At 31.4% G+C, this 12,200-nt stretch overlaps 1 protein-coding gene across 3 annotated transcripts in view; it reads left to right on the top strand.

Moving 5' to 3' along the window:
- TRAPPC8 (trafficking protein particle complex 8) overlaps window positions 1-12,200 on the top strand; it is an 81,233-nt gene that overhangs the window by 52,541 nt on the left and 16,492 nt on the right. For 2 of the 3 annotated variants that reach the window (XM_011361910.2, XM_011361901.2), the window contains exons 19-24: window positions 1,415-1,569; window positions 7,081-7,523; window positions 8,815-8,962; window positions 10,085-10,181; window positions 11,363-11,431; window positions 11,522-11,580. In XM_011361910.2, the coding sequence (XP_011360212.1) occupies window positions 1,415-1,569; window positions 7,081-7,523; window positions 8,815-8,962; window positions 10,085-10,181; window positions 11,363-11,431; window positions 11,522-11,580 (971 nt within the window). The remainder of the gene's footprint in view (window positions 1-1,414; window positions 1,570-7,080; window positions 7,524-8,814; window positions 8,963-10,084; window positions 10,182-11,362; window positions 11,432-11,521; window positions 11,581-12,200) is intronic. The other variant, XM_011361919.2, reaches the window with a different exon arrangement.

Consider the following 12,200-nt stretch of genomic DNA (forward strand, 5'->3'; position numbering starts at 1 on the left):
AAAAAAAAAAAAATAATAGTCATTGGCAGACTTGAATTTAGTATTTATAAAAGCTGATTATTTTGGGAAGTATTTTTGGAACTCTTGGAAAATTTGTTGGCACATTTAGCCTTCAGTTAAATATTTCTACTTGTCTGCATTTCAATGATGATTCAATAGTTTTTTTTTTTTTTTTACAATGTAAACAGAAGTAGAATGAATTCATAAGAATTCAAAAATTTTTTAAAAAATTGCACTAAAATTAAATATGGTATTCTTCATTTTAGTGTTACATTTGTAATTCTTAGTTGACAAGCACCTTAAATGTTATTGTTAAGTTGATATTTTTGGTACTCCAGATAATGTTTTGCACATTTTAGAAGAGTAAAACTTAAAACTACAAGATACATGTTGACAAGCAGCAGCCAAGGTTCATTAATAAATAATCTCACTAATTTTTTGCATTTTTTAAGTAAGTTAACTGGGTGTCAAGAACTTTTCGATGCTCCTTTCCTTTCCCACTTGTACATACCTGGGATCTTAATCAGTACAGCAGTTATCATTGTCAATAAAATATATCTAATTGCTTCATTTAAGCTACCAAATATATTCATTAATACAATAATTTATATGTTTTAGGACGTTAGTGAGAGAACACCCTGAATTAACTATTAAAATAAATTACATCTTGTAAGGAGAATTTGCATGATTTAGTGTAGTTCATTACTTCACAAAATGCTAATAGGAATCTGGATCAAATGAAGTATGGGAAATGCTACATTATATGTCTGGTCTGAGAATATCACAGTGACCATCAGCACTTTAAAGGCTCTGAGTAGTCCTCTAGGAAAGATAGTTGTATATCCTAGCATTTTTCACAACTACATACACTGCATGGAAGCTTTTGGGAGAAATCTCATATGAATATTATATGAGTTTAATTTTCTTTGTGTAATCTATTGAGAAGATTTATAATCCAGAAATAATTCAAATTAGTATATATATTTGAATATGAGTAAAAGTGAAAAGTTGATCTGTTCAATATTTTGGAAATTTTTTCCTTTGAAAATAGATCTATTTTCATAGCATGAATCAAAGTGTTGGTCCCAATATAGTTGTTCTTTCAGATCTTTTTGGTTAATTGCCATTATGATTAAATATAGGTTTTAAAAAACTTCTATTTAGTGATACATAGTCTTTCTGCAAAGTAAATGAATCCTAATAAAATGAGAAATTAAGCAGCATAAAATGGGCGTGGTTAAACATGAAAATAAAATGTGCTTAATTCTTTAGTTAACCATACTAATCAGTAATTGTCTAGAATTTTTCTAGAAATAATCTGAAATTTAGGGTATTCATCATATTCAAGCTAAATTGATATCAGTTAACATACCAAGTTATTTTAGAACATCAGTTGTCTTGTTTTTTATTTCAGGAAAACATTCGTTGAGTATGTCAGTCCGAGGGAGACAGGATTTAGAAATTCAAGGTCCTCGACTTAACAACACAAAAGAAGAGAAAACATCTATTAAATATGGTCCTGATCGACGTTTAGATCCCATAATTACCGAGGAAATGCCACTGTTGGAGGTATTTCACTTTTTAAGTTTCATGGACTTAATAATTTATTTGTTAGGTCGGGTGATATTTTGAGTAAATTGATTTTAGACTTTGACGTTATTGATATTACATTGAGCTGTACTTTCAAATTATTAAGCTAGGGTTTAAACAGATCTAATTTCGCAAAGATAATTATGTAACTTGGCATTAAGTCATAGCCAGGTTATAAAACATAACACTCAATATTAATGGAAATTGGGAAAACACTTCCGAAAGAATACTTGTTATTAATCAAATCAGTGGCTTTTTTTTTGGTAAGATAAAAAAGATATAAAATAGGAATTAATACTTATAAAAAACGTAAGCAATTTAGATAAGTATATGAATAAAAAGCAGTTTTCCCTTCACCCTCTTTGTGTCCCACCCCATCCTAGTTTCCTGCCATATGAATTAAAGTCTTTTAACTGCAGAAGATAGAAACTAATGCTAGTTTACATAAGCCAAAAAGAGTAAATATATTATTTAGTTAAAAGAGTAAATATATTATTTAGTTAAAAGATATTGGAGTATCTTGTGGAAACTAAGGTATTACAGAATACTAAGTCTCACAAAAGAATAAGGACTCAGCAGCTCCAAGGAATGTAGCAGCAAATGTTTTTAAGCCTTAGGAAGTATTGCTTTTGATACGACCTTAGTCTAACAACTTCCAGTATTTGTGCCACTTTATATTACAGATTTCAAGTTTCTCGGAGAGAATTCTGGCCTACATTGGATTAGGTACACTGAAGCAGGTTTAGTATATGCAAGAACAGTGGAAAGTGGTCCTTCCTCTTGCATTGCAAATTTCTCTTCTATGGAAACTCCACTGAAGTTACAAGCTTAGCCATTTACCTTCAAAAAGTACCAGTGATACCAAATTGGTGTTTCTTTTCAGACTTTTCATCATATACTTACATCTAGTTTTAGTAGTTATAGATGGAATCATACTGCACATTTGATCCTGTGACTTGTTTTTTGTCTTCAACAACATAATTTAGTTTTTTTCATTCAGTAAAAACTTTTTAAACAGCTAAATATGTTATTCCTTTATTTAGTTACATCGTAATATATTTTAAGCATTTATCTGTTGATAGGTGTGGTTCTAGTTTTCATCATTACTGACAGTTTTTCATTAAACATTGTGTGTATATTTTGTCCATGTTCTACTTTAGATTAGACTTTAGAAATGGAATTGCTGGGCCAAAGTATGTAAATTTAAAATTTTGCAATATACTACAAAATTACTTTCAGCAAGGCTATAATAATTTGCACTTTTCTTCAGAATGGGAGCGCACATTTCCCCACATCTGTGCCATACTGGATATTTTCAGGGTTTTTTTTTTTTTTTTTCTTTTGCAAATTAGATTGGTGAAAAATGACATTGTTTTTATAACATTTCTCTGATAACTGATAAGGTTGGCTAGTCTTCACATTTTTGTCCATATGATTTTCTTCTTTTATATGTTCATATGATTGCCTGTTAATACCCTTATAATTGGGTGTTATTTCCCTTCTCTCATTGTATGATTTTTATGGGTACTATTCCTGTACCTTTGGTGGTGAGGGTAGGTAACATACTCATGAAAGTGATGATGTGTGTGTGTTGAGGGGAGGGTATTGCTGAACTGTATATATTCTGACCAGGTTTTACACTTGCATAATTATGTTGCATTTAAAGAGTTGTGTAGGGCAAATAAAAGGCTTGTAGATTGATTTCAATGCTAGTTTCTGGTTGGTAAAGATTTTGCACATATTTTAGCTTTGATTTGGTGTGTTTTACCATGAAAGACTTCATGTTTTTAACTTACATGAAGTCTTATCTAATAGTCTTTTACTTTGCTGCTTCTAAGTTGTATGATTATGTTCAGAGACTTCCCTAGTCAAAACTTTTAGTTTTATTTCTTGATGTCTCTGGTTTTTTTAAATTCAAGGGAATGTACTCTTCTGAATATCAAGGGATAGAGATCAAACTTTGTTTCTAATTCCAATTACCCGTAATTCAATATTGACTACTCATGCCATCTTTCTAGTTTAGTAATATCCTAAAAGTACCCATAACCTGTTTTATTTTGTTTTGTTTTCTTTTTGGGTGCTATGCCAATTTTATTTGGTACTATTCTCTCCTCCCTTTCTGTGTTAATACCATACTCTTGCTTTAACATTTTTTTTTTTTTTAAATCTGGCAAGCCAAGTCCTCATAATCTTTTATTTTTTTTATTATACTTGTGCTATTGTTATTGTCCAAGTTTGTCAAATTCCCACAATAATGAATTAGATTTTATTAGGATTGTATTGCTATGGATAGGAGTTCTAAGACTAAAAATGTATTGAAACGAGTTGGGATCTAAATGTTACTTTAGGGCTATTCACCATTATAGTTTAGAAGTTACTAACAAACATTTTGCTTGGAATTGAATATATTATTTCAGTGTTCTTCAGTTATTAAGATTATTAAAATGTACAAATGTGCAGTCATTCTCACATTTGTTATGGATAGAGCTTTACCTTTAGGCTTCTGCCTAAGTCTCATCTCTGATTATCTGATCTTGGCATTTTTCTTTACTTATGAAATGAGGAAAGTTGAACTGATGATGTTTCATTTTAAAATTTAACAACAGTCTTTAAATTTACATTGATCTTCTTTTTGATACTGGTAGTTCCTAACTTTTCTTCTTGCATACCACAGTGATTTAAAAAAAAAAAATTAATTGTTATAGATACAGATGCAATTCTCCTTGAAGAGGTTTTTTTTTTTTTTTTGGCAGGGAACCTCATATTCTACATAATACAACTGATGTTTGGTTGATTAAATGAAAATAAAAAAACAATACATCCACAGTCTTAACTATTTTACCTTAATTGAAAACATATAAGTGTACATTTATTCACTATTCTGGGGGTAGTGGATTTGTGTCAGGCCTTTTCTCTGAGTTCTTTGCGTTGGTGTGGTTTTCCTAATAAGAATTAGATTTTGTCATTCATGCACTCAACCACATCTGTAAGTTGTCATTTTAAGTTTCCAGTTTTGGTTGCTTCAGAGTGGGAATTGAAAGATAATTGTCAAGTAGTTTAAGTGCAATATAGGTCTAGATTTTATCGTTGGATAAAAACAATACTTTCAAGTGTAGATGGAAGCAGTTTACATAATAGTTAATTTTTTAAAATAAGTTTTGGAACAAATAGCGACTCGATAAGGAGAAGAAGGCAGGTATAGTAGAAAGCCTGACGCCACTAATGTTCAATTCCATAAACATCACTCACTGTTTTCTGCTAAGATACTAGAGAAATTGGTTAATCCAACAAACGTGATATGATGGAGGTCAGTTAAGAAACCTTTTATTATATTGGAATAAACAATGATAGCTGTTAATACTGGTAAAAAATTTTAGACCATTCCTATTCCTAATATCTTATGTCAGAAATATTTTATAGAATTTGAAGTGTTTAAGGGAATAGTGGAGGAAGTTACCAATCTCTACAGTGTCTGATGAAATAATCACTTATATGTATTTATCAGAGCAGGAGAGGATGAAAATTACTGAAGTGGATTAAGAAGAGATTAAAATTAAAATCTCTTGTGTTTACAACCATTTGTATAGCATGCTGAAAGCAAACAGTGTGCTATGAGCTATATCCACTTACTAGAAATATTTTGTTCTTAAGTCCAATTCAGAAAATGGTGTCATTCCAAAACTTTTTCTTCATTTATTTATTTTGCTTTTTATTAGGAAAAATTTTAATATAGAAAAGCAGAGAGAAAAACAGTCCCTTCAAGTTCCCACTGTCTGCATAGGGTTTATGTTGTATATATGTAGTTTATTCAGTCAGACTAGCGTAATAGGGTTTGATTTGTTGTTTAGTCATTTGCTGTTACAGATGAAATCACAATGAATAACATTACGCATACCATTTTGTATTCACATAGATCTTTAAGATTAATAATAGGTGTTGGTCTTCTTTTCCATTTACATTGAAGCTATCACAAACATCAACTGTTTAGAAGGACTTTTAGCAACTGTGCATGTGAGGCTTTAAAGGCTCAACATAATATATTTAAAGACCCAACATAATATATTTAGTAAAACCTTTACTCCGAAGATAGCATTACGTAGTATTCTACACACAGTGTATCACTGGTCTTATACCATCACCTTTCTCATTTTATCAATGTTGTAGCCTTCTAAATGGTATCCAGGTGTGTCTGTATTTTAGTGTGTCTTTATGATACTCTCACTTGCTACTCATGCAACTGTTTCTGATATAACATCTCAAAATTGAGATTCCTCTACAAATTTTAGATTATTTGACTATTTGGCACTTGCCAATCAGTACACAGTCAGTGTCTTCAATATAACACTATCTAGTTTATTTTTCCTATCTTATTAATCTGTTTTGGATTTCTACATTCTGTATTTTGGATTTCTACATTAATCCCTTGTTTTCTCATATCCATTTTTAAAGCTTCTGATTCAAATTTTAACTGATTCCTTAAGACTGTTGCCATAATGTAGTTCCATTCAAACTTAGATTAAAAAGCACAGGTATTTCTACTGGATTTTCATAACTCCTTTAGGACTGCTAGGCACAACTTTATTAGAACTTTTATCTTCATACTGTTATCTTTATATTTCTCCTTTTTTAGGTACTGTGTAGCTTTGACACTTAAACTTAAGGATCCTTTAAATGCAAATAACTTACTGGGTGATTTTATTAGCCTATGTTTCTACCTCTTTAGTACAGGTCCACAATCCTTTATCTGAAATCCTGAGGCAGATGTGTTTTGGAAATATTTTTTTGTCTTAATTTTTAGAAATTGTGTGTGTACATACATGCATGTTTATATCTAAAGTGTTACTAATTCCTATTGGGTTTGTGGCAGCACCTGGTTATCAGGCACGTTTATATTGCTTGAGTGAACCATATAAATATCACACTAAATGGAAAAGACTAAAAAGCCTCTATTAGTCAAGTCAGCTTTTGCTCCCGTGTGAGTTGCTAAAAGCTTGAGGTTCTTCTGAGCTTTTGGGATTTTAAAATTATGGATCTAGAATCATGAATCTGTATGTTCTTCCCTTTTAAGACCTATGGTGTATCTTTTTATTTTAATGATGTATAAATTAAGTAGTTGAGCTACTTTTCAAATTAACAGTGATAAGGACTTCTTGATTGATAATTATTTAGTTCATATAACCATGTCAAATTACTTGTAACTTTTCTTGTCCATAATCTACACAGTCATGAAAATTTTGCCAATAGCCCTCTTATTATTGACTTTTTACTTTTAATTTATAACTCTGAAATCTGATGAGTAACATTGGTCTCTGTCTTATCCTTATTTCTGAAACAGAGTTGTTAATTACACATAATCAGGAAGATATCAAAGAGAATTAATAAAATACTTGCTAAACCATAAGTAAAGACTGCAGCATCTTAAAGTGTTATTCATTAGGGGTTTAGAATTTTTAACAGACAATATAATAATATTTTTTCCCTCCAATGCAGGTGTTCTTTATACATTTTCCTACAGGGCTTCTCTGTGGAGAAACGCGAAAAGCATATGTAGAATTTGTCAATGTCAGCAAATGTCCTCTTACTGGATTGAAGGTTGTTTCTAAACGTCCAGAGTTCTTTACTTTTGGTGGTAACACGGCCATTCTAACACCACTAAGTCCCTCAGCTTCTGAGAACTGTAGTGCTTACAAGACTGTTGTGACAGATTCTACCTCTATGTGTACAGCACTCACATCATCAGCTTCTTCTGTTGACTTTGGCATTGGCATAGGAAGTCAGCCAGAGGTGATTCCTGTTCCCCTTCCTGACACTGTTCTTCTACCTGGAGCTTCAGTTCAGCTACCAATGTGGTTACGTGGGCCAGATGAAGAAGGTGTTCATGAAATTAATTTTCTGTTTTACTATGAAAGTGTTAAAAAGCAACCTAAAATACGGTGAGTATTATAAAACTTTTTTGATCTATATTTAATATGTGTGCACAAATTCAAATAAACATTTTGATATTTGTTAACATGTTATTGTTAATTAAGAAATTACCACCTTCCAAATTTTGCATATTTATATCTAATATTGTCCCTACTATAAGTTCCAAGGGGCTGGAAGTGGAAAGAAATTAAGCTACATTAATCTTTTTTGTGGCTTTTCTATCTATAAATTCGATACATGATTTTATATAGCTAAGTACTCTGGCCATAATTATCATAATAATGAAATTCACAGGTACCATTTGTATATGAAAACAACCTGCCTACAGTCATCCTGTTTTAAGAAATTTTGTTTTACTTTTCTTTTTCCCTTGTGCCCTCCCCTGCCTCCCACCCCGAGAATGGATAAAAAGAATGTATTTGTTGAACAGATGTTTTCATGGGGATCACTGAAGAAATCAAACCTAAATTGCACTCACAAGGATCTGCGTGGCCTATTCTATTACATAGCAGAATTTTTTGTGATAATGCAGTTGTCATATTTATAAAATTAACTAGGAGTGATTGTGTTACATTTGTTTTATTTAATAGAGTATTTAAATGTCTTGTAAGTCTTACTATGAGGACAAAATGATATGATATTTGTAAGCATAAGTACATTTTAGATCCTCAGTAAGTGTTAATTCTTTTCAAAGAGATGATAGAGTACTCTGGCCAAGGCAATCAGGGAAGACTTTACAGAATGTAGTAATGGTAAATAAGGTTCCAAAGAAAGTAAAGATTTCAGAATTTTGATATTTAGGGGTATAAGTAGGCAAGTGAATAGTAGTGGGTCTTCCAGGGAGAGGCTATATGTATGAGTGAAGATTTATAAGTTAGGAAGTATGAACTGAATGAGTTAGTTTGACCACAGTGTAAAACGTGTAAAGGAAGCAAAGGGAATTAAATCTTGAAATGTAAAGCTATATTGTGGAGGGCCTTGAATGCCAGGTGAAAGTTTGGAGTTTACTTGGTAGGTGTTCAGTTTTTTTGGAACCACTGTAATAAAAGAGGCATAATCAGGACATTACTATGTGATTATTTTCATATGCTATTAGGTGAGTTTAATGAATATGGAAGAAGCTTAGAGTGGGGGAGACTAATAGTTTCTTTCCAAATTGAACTGAAGTTAGACCAACTAGATAATTTTACTTTATTGTATTTTTTTTTGGAGTATAAATGCTCCTGAGAGTAATGAGGTTTTAAAAGGTTTATTTGGAATTAGAAAATCATAACACAGGGAGAATTTTTATTTCTTCAGTCACAGAATATTAAGACACACTGCAGTTATTTGTACCAGCCGATCTTTGAATGTACGAGCCACTGTCTGCAGAAGTAATTCTCTTGAAGATGAGGAGGGCAGAGGAGGCAATATGCTACTCTTTGTGGATGTGGAAAATATCAATACTGTAAGTTGATTTAAAACTAAATTATGTTTTTAATTATATTTAAAGTGTTTCCTTTGTTTTTAGTAATGGATTTTTTTTCCCCTTCACAAGACAGCATGAGCTAGGAATTTGGGAATATTCATACAGAACAGAGTGTGAAAACATCTTATTTCTCCTTTAGTAATGTAATTTTAAATCTCTCTTCAAATAAAAGGATCTGGTAGCAATAGTATGGTACTATTGATGTATAGCCCTATATTCTAGTAATTCAGCCTCAAAAAGATCTCTTAAAGTGTTTTCTAGTCTCACCATTGAGAATCTATCGATATAATTAAATTTATGAAGTTCTCTTAGGATTTCACATTGAGCATTAACTTGATAACCTTTTACTTACACATTCACTTACACATTTCTGATGGACCATTTCCTTTATATAAAACATTTCAGACATTTTACCATTCCTGTTTTATGTATTCTAAATATAAAAATAAATATTCTTGAAGAAGAGAATATTATCTTGTGATTAAAATTGGATCTTAACTTCAGATGATTCAGTTCAGATACTTATTTGAAATTGTACTTATTCCGTAATGTCCTTTACTCTTGTAAATTTGTGAAGTCAAATATTTCTTTTTTAGGATATTTAAGGTCAGTGCACTAATACTTTGATCTTCCAAAAAGTTCAATATTTGTAAGAGTAAGACTATTTTAATAACTTCAAGTTAGCTCTTATTCAGGAGAATAAAATTTGTATACAATTTAAACAACTTTATGTACATTGGCTGTATATTGGAATTCAGTTTTGTGAGTTTTTAATTTGTTTTTATGCCTTAATGGGAATGGGATAGTTTGGAAAGTTCAGAAGGAATAAAAAAGAAAATGATACAGCAAATAATTTTGTATCTATTAAACATTACCAGTAACTCATTAGGATAGATTTTAATAACTGAATACTTTTAGTATTTTAGAATTCGCCACTGGGAGTACATTATAAATATATTTGTTAGACGAAATGTTGACTTCTCTGTTTTAAGAATGTTTAAAGAAGGATCGAAAAAACATTCAGCGTCTGAATGTTTTCACTGGAATACTCTAAGTTAGTGCTCCTAAATCCTGAATGATTATTTTATTTCTTTTTAACAGAGTGAAGCAGGTGTTAAGGAATTCCATATAGTACAAGTATCAAGTAGTAGCAAACACTGGAAGTTACAAAAATCTGTAAATCTCTCTGAAAACAAAGGTTTGTGCCTTTTTCCCATTTCATAGTAAATTCTGACATCTTCATTGCTTGATTTTTTTTTTTCAGAATAGTACCATAACATAAGATTATTGGTACCTTTCTTATAATTAACTTCTTTAAGCATTAAATTGTACTTTCATTAGTTTACATGACTGTAAATCAGATTACCTATTTTAATCCGTTCATTTCTATATTCACATCTTTCTATTTGCATATTTTCCTGTTTTTATTCAGTTGTAAAATTGGTGCCTGAGTATAAGATCACTGTCAGAATTTCAAACAGTACAGAAACTTATAGAGTAGAACATGGAAGTTTCTCTTTGTTTCCTTTGATTGGCTCTTCTGTGTATTTCTTTACCTATGTAACATTCAAACAAAAGAATATACACACTTGTGACATATATTCACAAATTATTTTTTAGAATGTTTCTATCAGTTTATCATCTTGCCAGTAATATGAGAGTATCTAGTGCTTATAAAAATGGAGTGAACCTGGAAAAATAATATTTGCTCTTTCTGGTAAAGAAGTGTATGATCCATATTCAAAAGCTATAAAAATGTTTAAATCCTTACTAATCCTCACGATTATCCTTATTTTGGGGATTTATACAAAGGAATTAATTTAAAATATGGGAAAATCCATATATTCAGAGCAGTTTATTGCAAGATTATACTTGCTAGGGAAAAATTTAGTGTGGCTTTAATGTAAATTAAGCTGCAACCGAGACAATTCTGTGGTTATTAATATATGTTAGCATTTTAGAAGTGTCTGCAATGGTGGGAAAATGCATCATAGCAAAGTATGTACATATAACAATATTGGTATAAATCATGGGCATAAAGAAATACAGAAAGGAAATGAAGAAATAGTAGAGTAGTGGGATTGTAGGCTTCTTAACCCCCAAATTCTTATCTTCAAACTTTTTGTTTATCTTGTAATGTCATACACACACACACACACACACACTCTCACAAACATGAAGTTCAAGAAAATTTAATTTTATCTTTTTTAAGAGCTAAGTGAGATTTATTTCATTGAGATGAAAGCAAAGACATTTTTTTCACCAAACATTATTTATAATTATGAATTATTTTCGAATTTGAGGTGGCCTGAATAATGAATTGCTTTTACCATGTTGTAAGCTGAGAAAGATCTATGAAAATTTCTCTTTTCTTCCTAGATGCCAAACTTGCCAGTAGAGAAAAGGGAAAGTTTTGCTTCAAGGCAATACAGTGTAAGGAAAAAGAAGGTAAATTTATTGTACTTGCACACTTTCTTAATGGGCATTTTATATTTCATGCCAGTGATATAATTAGTTTGTTTTTTCCTGTTTTTTTAGTTGCTGCACAGTCCTCAGAAAAATACACCTTTGCAGATATCATTTTTGGAAATGAACAGGTATGCAAATAAGCACAATAGCATTTGAATGAAAAAGTCACAGTTCTAGAATATCTGACTATTTTGGCAAAACTATTGCTTTAGTAATCCCCAAATTCTTTGGTGGATGAACTCGTCAATTTTGTTGGGTTTTGCAACTTGACTTCAAACCCCAAAACAGACCTAAGATGCTATATGGACTATACCATTTTAATCAGTTAACTTTCTTTCGAGAGTATCAAATAAGTATAATTCTTAGGATTAAAAAAAAGAAACAGGATTATACAAGGGAACCTATTAGGGTAAGTGGTCACAGTGAAACATATAGATGATAATCCTCTGGAATTTGATGTATCAGATGGTTCTGAGGCCCAAATGATAACCTCTTTTGTGACTTTAAATGCATTATTATCTAGGGCAGTGATACTCTAACTTCATTATATGTAAGAATCACCTAGAGCAGGGATCCCCAACCCCTGGTCTGTGGACCAGTACTGGTCCATGGCACGTTAGGAACCGGGCCATGCAGCAGGAGGTGAGCATCAGGTGAGCAAGCAAAGCTTCATCTGTATTTACATTCACTCCTCAGCGCTAGCATCACCACCTCAGCTCCACCACCTCAGATCGTCAGGCATTAGATT

Source organism: Pteropus vampyrus, unplaced genomic scaffold, assembly GCF_000151845.1.
Source record: "Pteropus vampyrus isolate Shadow unplaced genomic scaffold, Pvam_2.0 Scaffold3, whole genome shotgun sequence".
Lineage (NCBI taxonomy): Eukaryota > Metazoa > Chordata > Mammalia > Chiroptera > Pteropodidae > Pteropus > Pteropus vampyrus.